The sequence below is a fragment of the Lissotriton vulgaris genome, chromosome 1_1 (assembly GCF_964263255.1).
Source record: "Lissotriton vulgaris chromosome 1_1, aLisVul1.2, whole genome shotgun sequence".
Lineage (NCBI taxonomy): Eukaryota > Metazoa > Chordata > Amphibia > Caudata > Salamandridae > Lissotriton > Lissotriton vulgaris.
The window spans coordinates 744,551,567-744,572,024 of record NC_141685.1 but is presented as its reverse complement, the minus strand read 5'-3'; the positions used below and the strand labels follow the sequence as shown (position 1 = coordinate 744,572,024).

Sequence of the window (20,458 nt, the reverse complement as noted above, 5' to 3'; positions counted from 1 at the left end):
GCACAGTACTCTGGCCTGAGAGCTCCGGATTAAATCCGGATTGGGGGTTCTCTGCGTACCTTGCAGGGAGGCGCTGAACTTTCGTTACGCCACTGGGTCGGAGCAGAGGGAATGTGAATGGAGCAGTAAAGTCAAGGCCCTGGATAAATGGTCCAGAAATGTACTTAGTACACGACATGTGGTCCGGAATAGTACTACATTGCTAATCAACAGGAAAAACGACCCCATATAAAGTCACAAGCTTCTCAACACGAAACATTTCATAGTTTATAACCCTATTGGGTTCAACCAGCAACCACATGAACATGCATTTGCAATGCAGTAGGTCTTGTATTTGTGAGAGTTCAAGCTATTTGCGTTGGAAATGACAATGTCTTTTACCCATGTGTTTTGGTTTGGAGTGGATGTATTTGGTGTGGAGTATAATTATAGGGGCTGGATTGGAATTGTTAGTTCTGGAATTGTGTGTGGTGGGATTGTGTGGTGTGGAGTGGATTTGTGTAGTGGAATTATGTGGCATGAGGATAGATGGGGTGAGAGCTGCACAGCATAGATAGACAAATAGTGTGGTCTGGAGTAGATTTGTGTAGTGGATTATGTGGAATGGGGTGCAGTGGAATTATGTGGATAATATTTATGTGGTATTGAGTGTGGAATACAAATATGTGGATTGGTATGTTGTGTTGTGGAGTGGTATGTAATGGAGTTTAATTATGTGGTGTGCTGTTAAATTTGTGACATGATGTGGAGTTATGTGGTGTGGTTTGAATGTATGTGATGTGTTGTGTAATTGTGTTGTTGAGTTGAATTATGTGGTTTGCTATTGAATTACATAGTGTGGAATGGAAATGTGGAAATGTGGAAATGTGTGGTAAAGTAAAGAATGAAAGTTAATAACAAACACATGAAAACCTGTCACTGTTTATCCAAATTTTTCTTAGCTAGAGGTGCAACGAGGCACAGCAGCAATCTTGAGATTTGCTTTTCTAAGGCTTACAATTTATTACAGGTGTGCAATAAATACTACTGTTGATATTTAGAGAGAAGCACATGGGCTACAGCAGCTGTGTTAGAGAGACAAAACCTACTGTCATTTTTTTTTTAAATGAAGAGATTACAGATTAAATTCACTGTTACCTACGGTTGAAGGATTTAAAGATACCACGAGAATTAAAAAAAACGTATGTCTGGAGTGAGGGGTCATACTGACAATCTGCAAGCATCATTGCAACAGCAGAGGTCTCATGAGCAAGAGCAAGCAATTGGTTTATGTGCATTTCATATTTTTAAACCCCTGATCTCCCTAAAACGCACCACGTTGCAGAGACGTTTTAAGGCAGGGGCAGAGTGGGCAAATGGCCAGGGCCCCCACCTTCCAAGGGGCCCCCTGGGAAAGTAAACTTTCTTTCTTTCTCACATCTGTCTATTTTTCCATCAAAGCCTTTAATGCATTCAATACTGTTTGGCAACAGGGCCTTGAATTAGCAGAAAAGGGGCCATACAATGAAAGATGTTCCAGACAGGGGCTGATGAAACTGTGCCTCAATCTGGCCCCCAAAATTCTTAAAATGACTGAGATTGGAAGCGAAATGTAGAGCCTAACTGAAATACCAAACGCTACAATTTTACAGACCTAGCTGGGCTTTCACTCAAATTACCAGCCTCGTGAAGGGGGTGCGGCCTAATCCAACAGGAAGGGTTAGTTCTTCTGCTGGACAGGAGCTGGTGCGGATAATCTCTTCCAAGCACTACCTCCCGAGAGGTGAGGGTGTGTTCTTCCTGAAGGTACCTTCGGGTGAAAGTTACGGCACAAAGATGGCCACTGTACAAATCATACAACATGCAATTTAGAGCTGCTGTTTGGTAGCTGCAGTGACCTGGGCGTCCCGATGCTGGCAGTCAGTAAATACCTCGTCCATACCGACAAACACAGCGTCACTCATTACCAATGTTGGTTGAGGGTTTCAGTGCGCTCTGACCTGCAGGACGCCAGTAAACGCCCTACGGGGGCCAGTTCTTTGTGTGAGACATGACAAGTCAGTTGGCGAGTTTTTATCATAGTCCAGCTCGTGTGTTATTGATATTTCAACTCCACTTTCGGGTCTTCACCTTCAGATTCCTTCCGAATAGAGACGTGCTACCCTGACAAGGACTGATACCCATTTCTGCACTCTACAGCTGTTTGATGCAACCACACAGGCTTCGGGGAACTATAAATCTCAAATGTGGTAAAATATCAAGCATAGCCTGGCTGAAGTGACAGGTCAAATATATCCACTACCCCAAATGCATGAACACCCAGTTACGGTCACCGCTGACAGCTGCATCCTAACTCCGCCTTCAATCCTTCTGAGGTCGGTTAAGTAAATGCCAATATATTCAATAACATGTTACTTACACAACTCGAAATGCTGTTTTGAAAACATTCTAATATTATATATAAACCCCAGCCTACCCCTTCATTTCAAGGCAAGAATCCTCCTTTCTAACAACAGACTAATAAACCACAGGTTCCAAGGGAATAATGTCACCTATCATTTATATTTATGGCACCTTTATACCATGAACCAAGCCAAAGAGGCTCAGAGCAATGTGCGTTGCAGAGGAAGAGAGCAAGTGCATGTGTTATACATAAGGCTGGTGTAGTGAAGTACAGTAGTCGGAAGAGGACAGAAGGTGGTGGGAGGATCACACACAATGATGTGGAAAGGCAATGGCAGGATACCCGCAGCGTGCAAGTCTTGCGTGAGATTAATGGAATTCAGTGACAAGGGGCTGGAGGCTGCCGGGGTTGGGAGAAGCATACAATGGCAAATAGGGTGGGGGGAATGGGAGAGGGTGGAAGAAATAGCACCAGGTTCAAATCAGATGGCCAGTAATAAAGGAGAATTAATCTGTAGATGAGCGGTGCTCCTCGGCTACAAACGGAAGTGATGTATAGGGTGCGTGAACCAATTAGGAGGCAGAAAAGAAGACCGATGCTGGAGTTAACCTATGGTAAGCAGAAGGATGGGTGAAAGCCCTTTTAGTGAATACAGCATGCCATGCAGACAATGCAAGAGCGTTGCCAGGCTCGACCTAAAAATTACCCCAGCGAGAGCTCTTGTTGTGGTTCACAGTAGTTAATTATGGTGGCTTATAGGCATCGTCGACTATGTCACTTCCGGCGTGCCCCATCTCAAGATGCGGCTCTGGCAGGAGGGAGAGTAAAAGAAAGAATAGGGGAATGAGCAAAAGCAAGACCCAGGACTTGTGGTCCAGCCCTCAATCACTTTACTAAAAACCTGGGAGACTGGTCTGCTCACATGCATGTTGCTGCAGTCCTCATTAATCTGGCCTGGTGATGCCAAAAAGGACCACATTGTCTGCAGTTGAAGGCTCGGATTCTGAAAAAGTCAGTAACACATTGACGCTTAAGGCTAAAGGGAAAGCAACTAGGAAAGCCACATTTTAAGAAACAGTTCTGTTTAGAAATGTTAAGTGCTTTAAAAAGTTTCTTCTCAATTTGGAGGAAATAATCAAAATATTTGTGATTTGTGGATCAACAAGGGAGATAGTTTCGCTTTATGCAACTAGCAATAGCTAATAGTGGGCACATGTTAAACTAATGCATCACTCTTAGTCCTTTTATTGAGGTCTTGGAGCCTCTAGGCTGATATCCATCCTCCAGTCTCATGAAGACTGTTGGATAAGCAGTCAGAAAGCCAAACCCTACTCTATGAAAACCTTACAGAATGCACCCCCATAAGCACTGGAAATGAGGGGATCCATCAGGATCCTAGATCCGGCAGCTACTTTTGTGCTAGATCTGGAATCTGGGATAGCCACTGTGGATTTTGCTTTGTCTGATGCTATTTGCAGGCACCAAGACACAGTCAGTGGACCATCACTTTATGTGCTTTGTGTTCAGAACAGCAACTTATAAGACGTGAAGAGGTCTCTTTCAGTTCCAGCTGGGCCTAGCACAAATGCCTCTCTGAAAGGGCCATCAGTGCTCCTTTTGCTTGAGCCTTATTGTGGCTGAAGACTAGCTAGAGGTTAACATTTTGATACCAGTGACACTGAGAAAACAAATGCATTCAGTTTGTCACTTCACAAGTGCATGAATTAATTCATGATTTGAAGGCGGGTTTTTAATTTTTCCGAGCTCTGTCCATATATACAAGACATCTACATTCAATGTAAATGTAAAATGTATCCGTCTTTATGAGAAATTACAGTAAAAACCAGTTATAAATCACTTAGTAATATGTCTTTATTGCACCCAAAGGAACCCTTTTAAGCACCCTTAACATATTGAAAGATTAAGAAAACAATATATGATTCTAATCTCATGCCTTGCACTATGCATGGAGGTACTTTATGCCAGCTCACGAGTCATCGCTATATTACAATCTCTGCATCAAAAGCAGTAGCCCACTGAACTGTCTCCATGAAACACAAATTTTTGATCTGCATGTTACACATTGTGCTTTGCATCAGTCACCTTAAGACTGTGTGTTATATTTTTGGAGTTTTGAATAACAAGAAATGCAACAGCAAGAGGTAGTTGCAAATGATATAGTCTTGAGAGTGTTGCAGAGTCTAAAGTTAATGCGTGCATCATATGGATATCACCCGCTGATTCCTATCTCCGACCTCCCAGACTAACTTTAACTACCACTGTGTCATTGGTGTTAGTAAGTTGTAGCATCTCCCTCAAACTAGGGGTATACTATGGGTACTGTTGCTAAATATGCAAGGAGTTATATGCTGGTAGGCTGAAGAGTCATTACCTTATGTCAGAAAGTCACCAGTACATAAACAACCTCGGGGATCTCACTCTAGTCAAGCATGAAAAAGTCAAGAAAACCTTTGATAGATATGTCAGTAGCAGCCCCATATTGCCTCAAAGTCTTTATGGTGATCAGTCATGACTCTGGTGAAAGTTTCCATGGCCAATATATCCTAAAGCCTCTAAGTGCCAATGTGTGATGGGAGGTGGATCATTTCTCTTTCTGTGTATTGCCAGGATTGTCTTTGCAACCCATGGGCAGCTCCACACGAGGATGTGTCTGCTCTGGTATCGCATTAAAGGGAGGGGAAGTGAAAACATAGCAGGACATAGGCAATCTGCTCTGAAATTAGGTAACTCAGCATTGCCCTTATTGTCTTCAACTCAGTGATTATCTCAGCTAAGAAAAGTTTAATATGAGGGCAGTTCCACCAGCTATGTGCGCAGTCCCCCGTCAGCCCACATCCCCTCCAGCAGACAGCTCTCACCAACAAGTACACTTTATTTATTTATTTATTTATTTATTCATTTATTTATTTATAAACAGTTTTCTATAGCGCAAACTAGACCCTTGGGTATCAGAGCGCTTAACATCACGTGGCATAGTACAAACATCAATGTAGTTAGATAATAAAAGAGGAAAAGGTACCGGACAAAACATCAATGTAGTTCGATAGTAAATGAGGATAAGGTACATGACTGCTACAACGTTCCGAGATAAGAATAGTACTGTTCTGAGTTAGTAGTTGAAGAATTTATCTCCTCCCCTAGATTGTCTCTTGCCTTCCGTCCAGTGTCTCTTATAGAGTGTCATATTCTATAAATATCTCGCTTTGTTATCTAATATATCCCTACTGTCTGGTACAATGTCAATTTGCCTCCTATGGGAGGAATTTGCTCATGAGAAAGATCTTAATTTCTTTCTTAAATGATGTAGTGTTCGAAATGTTTCTGATGTTCGCAGGGAGAGAATTCCAGATTCTAGGGGCTGCACCTGAGAACGCTCTCTCATAGGTTTTTTTCTTCTTGAAGATAGGTGGTCTCAGCAGCAGAAAATTGGCACTCCGGGTAGGTCTGTTTCTTCCTGATATTTCTATTTTCTTGGCAAGATATCTGGGAGTGTTGTGATGAATCGCTTTATGGGTGATACATGCCAAATTTAGCTGTATATTGGCTTCGTAAGGTAGCCAATTTAGAGCTTTCAAGTGGGGGGATATGTGGTCAAATTTCCTCGTCCCTGTGATAAGTCTTGCCGCTGCATTGAGGCATGCTTTTAGAGGAGCTATGGAAATTTTTGGGAGACCTGCTAGTGTTGTGCACCCATATTCAATTCTTGAGATAACCAGGGATTGCACAGCTAGTTTTAGGTCATTCTCCGATAGAAATGACTTCATTTTTCTTAAATAGTTCAGGTGGAAGCGTGCGTTTTTTGCCATTATTTTAATGTGGGTTTTCATATCAAGTTGTTCATCCAGTGTGATTCCTAGCGATTTCGCGGACTCAACTAGAGTTGAGGTGCAGTTTAGTGCTGTGATTATTTTGGCCCATTCCTTCGCTACTGCTTGTTTCTTTTGTGGTGCTATGAGTAAGAATTCGGTTTTATTTGTGTTTAGCTTGAGATGATTGTTAGTTAGCCAATTTAGCGTCATTTTGAGGGCCTCATTCATGATGGTTATGTCTTCCATTGATGCAATCTTGATGTAAAGTTGCGTGTCGTCTGCGTACATATGGTAAGATATTTTGGAGTTTCGCAGGATTTCTGTGAGGGGTTCGATATATAGATTAAACAAGGACGGAGATAGAGTTGATCCTTGGGGAACTCCAATTGAGTTAGGGCAAGAAGGAGAAAGAGATTGATTTACTAGTAATTTCTGAGTTCTATTCTGTAAGAATGATTTGAACCAATCCAATACAGTGCCGGAAAGTCCCATCCTGTCGTGCAGTCTGTTTAGAAGTTTTTCATGTGCAGTTTAGTTGGGTGCAGATACTAATCAAATGATACCATGTAGTGCACCTCTCTGACTAAAATACAACCTATATTTTGTGTTAAATTTCACCACAGGCATGCCTATTGTGAATTGTCTATTTCCGTCTCCAAGATGAGCAAGTTACATACCTTCGGTAATGTATTTCTGGTACTGACTATATCAAAACAGGTGATATACCCCCATGGCCCAGACTGGATAGCAAGAATTTCCAATAGCAATTCTCTTGCACTTTTTTAGTTTTGCAGTTTTATATAGTGTGTATCACCACGCTTTACATGAGCACCAGTTGCATTAGAGTTGGACACATTCTTTTCCATTTTTTAGGCACAGGTAGATTACGTGACTTGCCTAGAATCACAGGATGTTTCAGCTTGAAGCCAGACTTGCACCTGGTTCCCGAGCTTCAAAGTCGGCTGCTCTAGCCATTAAGCCAAATCCTGTGAGGTGGAGTCATGTGTCTCAGATCAGAAATTCTACAGCGCAGATTGGGTGACTCGCCGGACCTGACTATCCAAGCAGTAGTGCATTGTTAATGTGTGGAGAGATGCCCATGTAACAGCCTGGCAGATGTCCAAGGTTGGCACACCACACACACCAGCGCAGAAGTAGCAGCCTTTGTTCTGATGGAGTTAGAGAGCAAGCCTTCTAGAGCTTGCTTTCTAGCTACCACAAAGCAGATCTTAATGTATAAAACTACCCATCGGTAGATGGTTTCTTTTTGGGCTGGTTTCCCCTTTTTTGCTCTAGAGAAGCCCTTAAAAAGTTAATCATCTAATCAATAGTTTCTGCTCAAATTAATGTAAAAACAGAGGGCTCTCTTAGGGTCAAGACAGTGGAGCCATTCGTCCTCAAAGAGGGAGTGTGGTGGAGTGTAGAAAGCCGACAAGGTGATGGATTGCCGTATGTTGAATGCCATCCCTACCTTCAGCAGGAATGCCACTTTAGTCCCGAGGACCAACTTGTCCGGAAAGAAGAATGTCTGTGGCTGCTGCAAATACAAGTCCTGGAGTGTGCTTACTCACCAGGTAGAGGTAATTGCAACGTGGATCACTGTCTTCAGAGTCAAAAGATGTAGACAGCATCTGTGCACCGGTTCAAAGGGAGTGTACATCGGTTAGGTGAGAAGCAAATTAAGGTTATTTTATGGTATCCCAAAAGGTGCTGGTGGGAACATGTGGATCAGTTACTTTAAGAAACTCATCAAAACAGGTGATTTGAAAAGGGGTTGGCTGATCTGGCAAATGTAAAAAAGCCGAGAGGGCTAAAAGAGAACCCTTAATTGTTGTCACAGCAAGGCCTTGCTGGCATATGGAAAGACAAAACAATAGAATGTCAGACAACTTTGCATGTAAAGGATGAATGCTATGGATAAACACCAGACATCAAACTTCTCCCAGTGTCCAGCATACACAGTGGGTGAGCACCTGAGTACCAGGATGAAGCCATTCTGTCTGAGAGAAAGGCTGAAAGCCATCAACTGTTGATATTCAGTCACCACATACATCGGTGTAGGTTGTGCAAGTTCTGATGGAAAACCCAACCCTGCTGTTATAAGAGGTGGTACTCCCAAAGGAGCAGCTGGATCGGAGGACATATGCTCATGGCCAAATGTTCTGGGTACCACACTGCGCTTGCCCAGTTTGGAACCTTTATTATTTCTTGCACCCAGCCTTTCCTGATCTACTCTGGGTAGAAGAGTCAAAGGCAGGATGTGTACAGGAGTCTCAAGCACAATCCATGTAAAGGGCATCTCCAAGTGATAACTGCCTTGATACGCCAACGTGCAATAGTTTGAACACTATGTGTTCTTTGCAGTGGCAAACAGATTGAGCCAGCGTTCTCCCTCCTTTTTGAAAGATACCTGTGTCTCCTCCCAGTGTCTCTGCAGTATGTAATCTGCTTGGGAACATCGACTGCGCTTGTCTGCACTGGCTCTTTAAGATCTTGTCTGATGCTAGGTGATCAGGCCTAGAGCACTCAGCCACTTCCAAAGATATAGAGTCTACTGGCACAGGACCCATAACCGCTTGTTGGAGTACCACATGGTGGTTGTGTTGTCCTCGAGAACCTATACCTGTTCCTCCCTGATGGATAAGAATAATGACTTCAGTGCCAAGCAAATCGCACGCACAACTACAGATGTTGATGTAGAGGCTAGTCTCTGCCAGGGGCCAGGGTCCTCTAATACCATCTTGCCCAGATGAACTCCCCACCTCAGAAACTATGCATCCTTCACAACAGTCAACTTTGGGTGGAGTAGGGAGAGGCTTCTGCTGCCGGCACACTTGCTGTTCAGCAGTCACTACTGAAAGTCTTTTGCTGTCCTCGGCTATACCTGGATGGACCCTGACATGTTCCCTTGGTGATGAGTCTACTGAGATAATAGATCCCATTGCAGTGCCCTCATGTGCACCGGCATGCTCGACAAATAGGATGCAGCAGCCAAGAGGTCAAGAAGACTCAAAGTCACTCGCAATGAGACCCAGGTCAAGGGTTGAAGCATCAGGATAATTGCCCAAATGTCCTGGGCTTGTTAAAGAAAAGGGAAGGCTTAGAAGAGCACAGTATCAAGAATGGCTCCAATAAATGAGATGTGTGTATGGGAGTCAAGTGTGACTTCAGCACATTGGTGGAAAAGCCCACTAATGTCAACAGGTCTGAAGGTGGTTCATGCATGTTTGAGGCAAACCTGTCTTTATTAATTAGTGGTAAGGGTATGGGAAGACCAGTATTCCTAACCTTTACACATTGGCTGCCACCACCATCACCTTTGTGAACACATGAGGTGCACTGATGAGGCCAAAAGGGAGCACGGGCAACTGAAAGGGCTCTTGGCCTACCTGAAACCATAGGTAACTTCTGTTGGATTGCAGGATGGGCATGTAAAAATTAGACATCCCCCAAATTCAACAACACCATCCAGTCTCCTGGGTCAAGGGCAGATAGAACTTGGGACAGGGTCTTGTCCTTCAGTAGAAAAAAGTTCAGAGGACAAAGATCAAGAATGGGATGAAGGAAATAACAGTGGTAACAGCCAGTTCTGATCTCTGATGCTGGCACCCTCCAAAGGCCAAGACACCCTGAACTTCTCCTTGGTGTATGGGTAAATGGTCCTCTGGGAGGTGTTGCCATGTGGGTGGCATATCCAGGGAGCATGCTCCAGACTTGTTTTACTTAAATCATTCCAGAATCGAGTTTGTCTTCCCTAAATCTAGTGGGGAAATTGCTATTGAAAATTCTCTGGATTTAGTCTTGTGCCTGGGGATATTCACAAGGTGAAGAATCTGAGGTGAGAGGCCTCGATAAAAAAACAGTAAATTTATGCTTGTACTAATTGGTTATCAGAGGGTGGCTTCTGCTCGAAGATCGTATAGGCCTGTCTTGCTTTGGTTTTCATATTAAGTCACAGTGCCTTCCAATATGAGATCCACAGTTTCTCATTGGCTTTTAGGGACCATTTTAGAAGGACTCTCAATTGGGCAGCCCTGTGGTACGTAGGAAATTCCTTGAGGGCCACACCACCCCCACTCCCCCGAGTTAGGCTGGCACTGTGTCATTGAAGCCAAGTGGGGTCATCTTTCTTTCCAAATGAAATTTAGGAGCTCAGTGAAGATGTATCTGTTGAAAGAAGGGTTATGAAGAAATGTAGTATCCTAGATAGGGCATTCATCTATTGGTTTGAACCCTAATCAGCCCTCATATATAAAGGGATGGCCACCTTCCGAAATCATTACAAAGGGCAGCCAATAGAGGTTGGTAGTTGACTCTATAGAGGCCAAATGTATTTGAGGTGGCATTGATGCCCAGGTAACTTTGGAATGGGCAGTCTAATCCGTGTTTCAGGAGCTCTACTGCCTCCTGTGGTAGGCTCAAGTTCTGAGTCTCCAATCTCGACAGGTTATTATTGCATCCTGCAATCTTTTTTTAATGCAGACAGTTGAACTGCAATAGCAGAATGCATGTGGCTGGTGATGTCAAAGTTAGAAGGACATCTTTTGCCAAAGCATAATTTTGAGTAGGCCTCGGCCAAATTGAATTCCCTAGTCGACTCATCCATTCTGATGCAGACTGCAAAGGGTTTGGTGCAGAGGGCAAAAAGCAATGGTGAAAGAAGTGCATGTAGGGGCATGATAGTCTGCCCTTTAGGGATATTCTAGAGAAAAGGGCCTGATATCCTGCCATTGCTATTGAAACTAAACCGAGCCTGAACACCACCACCTGCTATTCACAGGCAAGGAATTGTCAGTACATCTGATCAAATGCCTTTGCTGCATGAATGTAAATGTAAATGTATTTGAGCTTGTATAGCGCACAGCTACCCGCAGTGGGTTTCCCGGCGCTTGCTTAGGGAACCCGTCCTGGTATTCCCCTGCGCGATAACCCATTTCTGGGCATCCCCAAGGTGAAAGCCAGGCATCCCGCCGCGAGGGGCCCTTGTGGAGCTTAAGCAAGCTATTGCCAAGAGTTACAGAGTGGGACTCCATGATTGGAATAGGCACCGAGGCGAGAATTGTCAGGTCCGGGGAAATTTGAGCCCAAGACCCACGAGGTGGGGAATTGAACCCTGGTCCGGGCCAGACCTCTGCATCAGGGTCTGCCGCTCCAACCACTTGATTTTGGAAAAGGTGATGGACAGAGTTTCTGAATGATGCAGAATACTCCTACCCAGTCAAGAGATCAGGGCTTGATCCATCACCGTTTTTTAGCTCACTGCACCATCCCAGCTTCAGAACCTGGCTATATGCAAATTAGTCTGTTCCTGTCCCAGTGCATGATGGGAACAGGGCAAACCAAACTACCAAGCCAATTCTTATACTGGGAAGGAGACAAGCTACCGGGGACCGGTTTCTGGCATTTCAGCCTCGTCGGCCCGGCTTGCTTGAATCCTGATGGTGCAATGAGCCAGGGACTCACGTCTGAGTATACCCTCCCACACATAGTGTGGATAAAAATCAATTTTCGAAAAGGTGATGGACAGAGTTTCTGAATGATGCAGAATGCCAGAAACCGGTCCCCGGTAGCTTGTCTCCTCCCCAGTATAAGAATTGGCTTGGTAGTTTGGTTTGCCCTGTTCCCATCATGCACTGGGACAGGAACAGACTAATTTGCATATAGCCAGGTTCTGAAGCTGGGATGGTGCAGTGAGCTAAAAAACGGTGATGGATCAAGCCCTGATCTCTTGACTGGGTAGGAGTATTCTGCATCATTCAGAAACTCTGTCCATCACCTTTTCCAAAATTGATTTTATCCACACTATGTGTGGGAGGGTATACTCAGACGTGAGTCCCTAGCTCATTGCACCATCAGGATTCAAGCAAGCCTGGCCGACGAGGCTGAAATGCCAGAAACCGGTCCCCGGTAGCTTTTCTCCTCCCCAGTATAAGAATTGGCTTGGTAGTTTGGTTTGCCCTGTTCCCATCATGCACTGGGACAGGAACAGACTAATTTGCATATAGCCAGGTTCTGAAGCTGGGATGGTGCAGTGAGCTAAATAAACGGTGATGGATCAAGCCCTGATCTCTTGACTGGGTAGGAGTATTCTGCATCATTCAGAAACTCTGTCCATCACCTTTTCCAAAATTGCTCCAACCACTTGAGCCACACTTCTCCACCCACTTGAGCCACACTTCTCCACTGAGAAGTGTGACTAGTACTGCAGGTACACACTGTGCCGCATGTTGTCATAGGTAGCTAGTTTTTAATTAACCTAAATTGCCAGACTATATTAGGTCTGGGTGGAGGGCATATATCCTGGTTACAAGAATTTTAGAATACAGCTTGGCATCTTTAGAAATGCAATAGGTCTGTATGGGACAAAGGACTTAGGGTTTTTGCCCTTTTTAGTATTGCTAATATTATTTATTGATGACTGAACCCTTTGTCTAGACTGCACATGGAGTTCTTCATAAAGTTCACGAATCACCAGAGATATCTAACTGGATATTTTCGGGTACACAAAGATCTCTTCAGCAGGTGCTTTAACCCTGGAAGACATGCTACAATGTAGACTGCTTCTGACAAATTAAGTAAGCAAAACACATGTACTTACATATTTGTTCTTGCAGCCATTTTTTGGGGGGCAGAGTTAAAAAAAAAGTGTAGGATAACTGTCAGACTTTATTCCTCATGACTGCGCCCCTTATGACGCCACCCCTTTCTGCTCTCAAGACCCTATCCCCTTTCTGCTGCCATCCCATGACTCCCAATGTATGAGATCCCACAGTATTGTTTCACATTTCCATCACTGCCTCCAATAAATATAAGAGCCCTCCATTTTGGTGGCACTCTTAGTAGTGGTTCCAGTGTATTTCTCAATTGGTGTTGACCTGAGCACCACATTACATAAGCGATAAGGTGACCCCCCACTATGAATAGAACCAAGGCTTGCACATGAGGATCTCCCCACCTGCATCAGAGGTGCTGCTCCCGTCTCAGGGTAACCAACTGAGTAACACATCAATCTGTAGTAAAACAGGCTTATCACAACTGTCCAGCACACATCTGCAACCTTATTCCCTGCTGCCGCATGTTTACTTCTTCTGCTCAATGTCTAGAAAGGCAGAAGTCTAACGGAACCCCCAGGGAGTATAGTACACCAGCAATTCAAAAAAGTTACCCGCCTAGTAGAAATATCGGCTAGGCACAGTTCTCTAGTCAGGAAGTCTCATCAGATGTTACTAATATGAATGGGAGCAATTCCTTTTTGTATGGTACGATCCTCAATGACTGTCTGATGACAGGACTGCCCCGTCTCTCTGCACTCCTTGAGACATGTGAAGTCCCCCCAAGTTGGGTTGGATGAACCAAGACTGAACGCCCATATTTAGGATAAGTATATCCAAGAAGCGAAAACAGTGGAGCAGTTTTCTGTTCCACTACTTATAATTTATACTTTATTTCACATCCAGGGAGGGAATTTTCTCTGTTGTTTGCCTTGATGAAAGCCGTATACCCATAGTGGGCTCTCACTGGCTGAAACATGTTGGCAATGATTGCAGGGTCATAGGACCATTATATCCTTGGGACACCCTGCCATTTGTTTTAATACCACCAATACTCAATATTAAAGGGATACCCGGAGTACCTGGAGGATTTTTATTCTTTAATCCCCCTGGTCTTTTCTCTTAAGTGCTCCCTGAAATACGGTTGAGCCCACCCTGGCCTTTAGGAGCCAGGGTAAACCCGATGATAAAGCATGACACTACTAGAGTGTGTGAGGGTTACCATACAAAAAGAAAATGCTCCCATTCGTATTAGTAACATTTGATGAGACTTCCTAACTATAGAACTGTGCCTAGCCAATATTTCTACTGGGCGGGATACTTTTTTGAAGTGTTGGTACTAAGTTGGGAGGATGTATCTCCACCTTTTCTCTTCCAATACTGTGGAAGGTCCTTCCACCCTTCTGGCCTCTGGCCATTTTTTTTTGTACAGTATAGTACACGACCCAGCATGGCCGCACCAGTGTCCAGCAGCCCACTATGGAGGGTTGAAAAATGGGCAGAGAGAGGGAGATTGATCAGCTCTTGCTTGAATGTTTCACCCCTTTATCCGCACCTGCGGTAACATGAGCAGAAGGGAAGCACTGTGTGTAAGCTATTCCTTAGTCTCTTCTCCTGTCTACAACTGAAGGACAAGTCACTTACCTCGGCTTCCTAACCACATATGCACCACAAATCCAAACCTTCATTTTTTTCCATTCATACAATTGAGTATCCATGTTTCATCTTGAAATCAGCACTGCACTGATTTAAGTCAACAGTCCTGCATAGGATTTTCTCTTTAGAACTCATCAACAGGGCCTCTAAGTCAATATTACCTAGTTGCGAAACACAACTTTATTTTCCCAAGCTTAATTAAAAAAAATTACGATTCAACATTTGCATTGATGATAGGGAGCAAAAAAAGCATAGCCATTCATCAGTGGATGCTTCTGTGTGAGGGAGAGAGTGAAAAGGGTGCTTGTCAGGAAGAGAAGGATATGACAGAAAGACAGTGTTTAGGAGGTTAAATGTGTGAGACGAGCACATAAGTGGGGTTTGCATGGTAAAGGAGAATTGGGAAGAAGGAAGGTAATTTGTGCATAGGTGTTTGTGAGAGGAGCATTGCGTTGAGAGGTGATGTGAGAGAGTTCATTTGAAGGAGAACTGAATGGTAAGATGAGTGGGTGAGACAGAAAAGATCTTTGTGAGATAAGTGTAGGAATAAGGTGTGACTAGCAAAATATGTGTGAAAAAACGATGTGATGAAGGCATGTATGAGACTAGATAGTGAGATGACTGTTAGGAAAAGTAGTGTGTGTGGGGGAGCTAGAGGAACGTGATGAGGATAGAGAGAGTAGGCTATCAGAGGGTGAACAGTAACAGGTGTCTTAATGATGTGTCTGAAATGTGAGAAAGGGTGTTATGTGAGATAGTGAAAGGAGGAGTAGTGGTGAAAAGGGAAAGTGTAAGAATCATGCATTTAGAAAGAGGAAGGAGAAGAAATAGTACAAAAGAGCCCAAGATGGTGGCTCAAGACAGTAACTGTGACAAGAAAAAGTGGTGTGTGACACAGGCGAAAGCAGGGACAATTTTTGTGGAACAGAATACTAAGATGGATACCTAAGATGCCTCAGAACAGCAGAGGCAAAGTGATAAACCTCTAATTATTGCATGGATGAGCTAGAATCTGTTTCAACTCTTAAGAATATATTCTTGTAGTCTTGTGGAATCTAGGAACTTGGAAAATACACTGGCACTAAGTTTGTAGGCTGAATATCAATAAACACAGGGATGGCAACCTAAAGTGCCCCTATACAATGAAAACTGACCACCTCCCCTACCCACCGAGATTATAGCCCATACAGAGAGGTTAACAATGTATAGAGTCATCAAGATTGGATAGTACTCTCATATCACCAGAAGTATTTCTCTAAATAAAAATTCAAGAACTGAATACTCTAGGAAGGTTTTATAGGGCTAAGGGAGAAGATCCATTTTCTAGAAACGTCTGGACTGAGCAAGGAATGATAACTGCACAGTTATCATGTCACAAAGAGATAATTATTCTAAGCGAGAGGCCAAGCACTGAGTGAGGCGCGAAGACTGCACAATCAATGTTTTTCATAGAGACTATTCTTCTATGGATTACGTATTCATTTTACCTGAGTGGGAAGATATTGAACATAGTATGATGATCACAAGTTATTCCTAGGCAACAGGGTGTAAATTGGTGAATTAAGAATTATCCCGGTTCAGGGATACTTCTTTATTTAGAAAAAGAAAACAAGGATCAAAGGTGACATGAATGTAGAAAGCACCTGGCCTTGATCATGATACACATTGCATAGACAGATGGGTGCATTATGTGTGTGCATCATAAATGCTCACTGTCATTCACTCCCTCCTCTTCTCATCCACTGGAGTTTCCACCAGACTCTTTTTGGATGGACCAAGGAATGGATGCATGAGGAGCCTTATACCATGGCACAGAGTAACAAACACAGAGTCACATCATACTTCTCAGAGATAATACTTAGATGCAGCTGAAGAAGTTAAAGGAATCCAAGACAGCATTTTTAACTGATACCCTGGAGTTGATCGATAATGAGATGATGTGAATTGATGCACGATAAGTTCTCATTTAGCCAGTTCAGAGACCTCATAGAGGACATAGGATTTGAACCATTGCGTATTGACCAACTTTCCAGAGAAAGGCATTCCCAACATATGAGTTATATTGTGTAACAAAGACGTGGTTAACAGCACGTTTAGAAATACACATTAGATATTAAGACTTTGAGGGTCTGCTTACCCAGACAGCACTCCCAGAACAAGATTGAGGACGAAAAAGGATCCGATGATAATGAGAGGGATGAAGTAAAGCCAGTTCCATGTGGCTCCTAAGGCATCATTGGTCTATTAGGAAGAAAGAAAGGGAAACATAATTTTAGTTTTTACTTGATTTTCTCCATACAGGCCAGAGACTTATCTTTGTAGAACAAGACAAAAAGAAGTTCACATTCCATTCTGGCCGTCAGGACATGCCCCCAGTCTCCCCCAACATCACTAAAAACCATCACACAATCCCAGACAAGCCTCTCGAGCAACTAGAAAATATTCATAAATTACCAGAGGTAAATATGAATAAGGCTTCAAAGTCTCTTATGAATTGAAAAAGCTTGTTCTGATCTCCCAGGCCCCATATCACTTATAAATGTCCAGTTCTATTGAGGCCCTAAACATTCCTCGCACATATTAAAAACTACATTTGGGCTTCCAACTTTGCTCCCTTTAGGGCATATTCACAAACTGCATTTTTTAGTACGATTAGTGCTACAATAGTACTACTAACTTACTACGAAATGCTACTCATAAACCAATGCATAGAGATATCTGCCTCGCCTTTCTTTTTTGTGCAGTGGTAAACAAATCTTCCAATCCGAAGTAGAAAACGCAATGTTTAAAGTTTACTACAACAATTCTAAAAACTGTTAATGCATGTGATTGGTAACGATAAGTATAGAAGGTGGTAGGAAACTCATACCCTTCTTAATCGTTTTTACTTTATTCTGTATAGACATGACAAGGAGAGAGACCTTCTGCCATAACTCGGCGGGTCATCAAAAACATGACAGAATCTCTGCTCTCCCTGAAAACCAGAATGACAGGGACATTGTTCACGGCTCAGCCCTTTCCACTTGCCTGTGTTATATCATTTAAAAAAGTGATTTTATTGAAAACACAAACATTGTATCACACTTCAGTCGTTTTCTTACAAATAAAGACAGGGAAAAAAATAAAGTAAACTAAAAAAATATTCATTATCATATAGTCCTGTGTTACAGGTTAATAATAAAAAACTATTTCCTAAATTTAACAAAATACTCCGGTAATATATGATTGGTTAACAATAATGAATACGATAAATTCACCAATATGCATTTTACTTATTTTTGCATAGTGAACTTTGTGTGCTCTACAACTACTTTAATTTAACGACTTTTACGTGATTGTTTCTTTTGGTTCACATTTGACTAGGGTGATATATCGACAAAGTTAGGGTTGAAATTTGCACAACAAGTAGTTCCTGGTGCATCTTGATTCTACAAAATGGTATATTCTCTTTAAACTTCTGTCCTCCAAATAGACTATGTACCGAGCATAATCCTTGGGATAAGAGACTTTTCTCACTAAATAACAAAAACTTTAATTTGTTCCATCGATTTTATTAAGAAAATAACCTGGCTACACCGATAGGCCGCGGAAAACTCTATCCGGAATGGAACGAAATCACCGCTGATAGTGCACTAATTCGCTAATCCGCTAGCAAAGCTTGTGAAGGCAAGATTTCCCACGCAACAACCTACATTACCAGCCTTGACTGCAATCTCCCTTTAATCTGGATATTCATTATCTTCAATATAAGCCTACAATGGTGTTGGTCATTTCACTTGACTTAGAGAGAGTTTGGTCCTGATGAGAACTTCTCAAATAAGGAGGTTTGAAAAGCGTAGACTAGAGGATAAAACCAAACGTTGATATTTTATATTTGTTCATTATAATGATTTATGCAAGAAAAAATATTAAGCTGATTTGATGTAACGTTTTGCTTTTTGGCAACTAGGTTTGTGTTGTTAAAAATATATGTTTGGTTTATTCCAATTGAATGTATTAATGTGTATGTGTATGAATGTAGTATGTTAGAAATTGAGAGTGTGGTGTGAGGTGTTGTGTAATTTGTGATTTATTGTATTGTATTAGTGTGTATTTGTACAAGCACTGTCTATATTTAAAAATGAAAAACTGTTTCTTTGAAAATATGAAGTGATAATTCAAAAATTAAAAAAGCGACTAATGAGCGTTAAGATGTATTGATGGTCATTTCTTACATCTGGTACCTATTTTGTTTGAATAGTAGCAGCATTGGCATCTGGTTTTGTTGTTTTGGTTATTGTGAGCTCAGGCTTGCTGTCTTTTGAGCCAGACCCTTTATTGTTATTCATGTCTGTCTCGACACGGCACGGAAACTGCTCTGTCATCATGCTTTGATAAGCGACATATTCTCTTCGATGAAGAAGGTTACTCTGCTCTCATCCTATTAGATCTTTCTGTAGCATTCAACATTGTTTGTGTCTCTGCCGTCTGTCTGAAATCAGTTTAAAGAATACTGCATCAAACTGGATTGACGGTTGTTGATCTGACCGTACCCAAGCAATCTGACTTCCAAAAATACCTTCGTCCTTCAAAGCTGTTGGACAGGATGTCGTTCTCTTTTGCCTCGCCTCACTGCATCGTCGCTGTCACCTCAGAAGTCAGATGTCAGACGCCTGCAGGAGCAAAGCATGCTCGCACCCATGTACAGCTTCTATGCTAAAAGTGTTGTTCGTCACTGACTGCAGATTGGCGCCCTCCACCCGCAGCTTTCTGCAAGCCAAGCGGGCTTTGCAAGCACTATTTTACAAAACAGCGTCCACGTTATCACCCTGCCAAGTGCCACGCATCTCGTGGTAGGGTCACACTTTTTCGCTAATGTCCCCGCATCACCGCACTGGTTAATATCGCCATGCAAATTAAGTGCTAAACAGCTGACTAGATTAGACCGAGAGTTGAACTGTGTCCTGAAGAGTTTTGCTGAGGCTAACACCTGTCAGTTCTCTTTGTTTGTTACTGTTGGATTAAAGACAACCCTCATCAGGCAGCCCTTATCAATGGTTGCCACGCACCTGCCTGGTCCCTCCCCAACACCCCAAATTATAATTCTTGATTTCAGCACGGATGGGCATAGGCATACCTCCCAGGTCTCTGCACGAGATAGTGGATCATGCCCTCCCCCTCCTCCACTACAGTCTACAGAAAACCTGACAGTGGGCACCAGACTGCAAAAGGAGGCACAGACCACCCCAGTGCCTCTGGACTCATCTCTATTGTTCAGGTGAATCCCTCAGCTGAGAGCAGCAGAGCCAGGCCTTCCCTGTATCCTACTTGGACTGCCTAGATGCGATACTGCGCAGGCCACTGCTCTCCACCCCAAGGTAAACTGGCGTGCGAGGAAATTTACTTAGTACTACTAAAAGGAATACAATTTGAAAAGCGAAGTGCAGCTTTTTAGCATCCTTAAAATGTTTTTACTTAACTGCTGAGGACGTGGTGTAACAGCCAGCACTGCTGACTTTGGAGCTGCGGACTCCGGTTCGAGTCTCAGCGTGGGTTCAACATCCTGTGATTCTGAGCTAATCTCCCCGTAATCAACAAAAAATGGAGTGTGTCCTTGTGTAATGTAGCTGCTGCTCATGTAAAAAACTCCAGTACCTTCAGGTCGAGTTTGTGAAATATACAACTACAAAAAAAACAAAAATCTGAAGGTTGCAGCTCGACAAGAGGCGGTCAAGACAACATCCTTTCACCTCTTGCTCGCATCTGAATGCAATGTTCTGTGGAGATATCACAATCTACACATGAACAACAACCAAACTGGGCTCACTTTACACTTCTATAGTACCAGTCACAGGAAGCTAAGCCGCCCACCCCACTCGGTTTAGTTCCCTCCCCACGCCTTGGATGGCTGCAGTGAGCTCGGGTTTCCCTTGGCTCAGACAGCACTCTGCTCTCCCCTCTCAGGATCTGGGCCTTCCCTTGTGTTTGACTTCAGTGCTTAGAAGATGGTACTGCAGGTCATAGATACTATCCACGAGAGAGGGGAAGGAGAGAAGAGC

At 43.1% G+C, this 20,458-nt stretch overlaps 1 protein-coding gene across 2 annotated transcripts in view; it reads right to left on the bottom strand.

Moving 5' to 3' along the window:
• The window catches only part of CACNA1E (calcium voltage-gated channel subunit alpha1 E), a 1,936,751-nt gene that overhangs the window by 593,249 nt on the left and 1,323,044 nt on the right, over window positions 1-20,458 (bottom strand). For both annotated transcript variants that reach the window (XM_086955515.1, XM_086955507.1), the window contains exon 8: window positions 16,558-16,661. In XM_086955515.1, coding sequence (XP_086811641.1) covers window positions 16,558-16,661 — 104 coding nt within the window. The remainder of the gene's footprint in view (window positions 1-16,557; window positions 16,662-20,458) is intronic.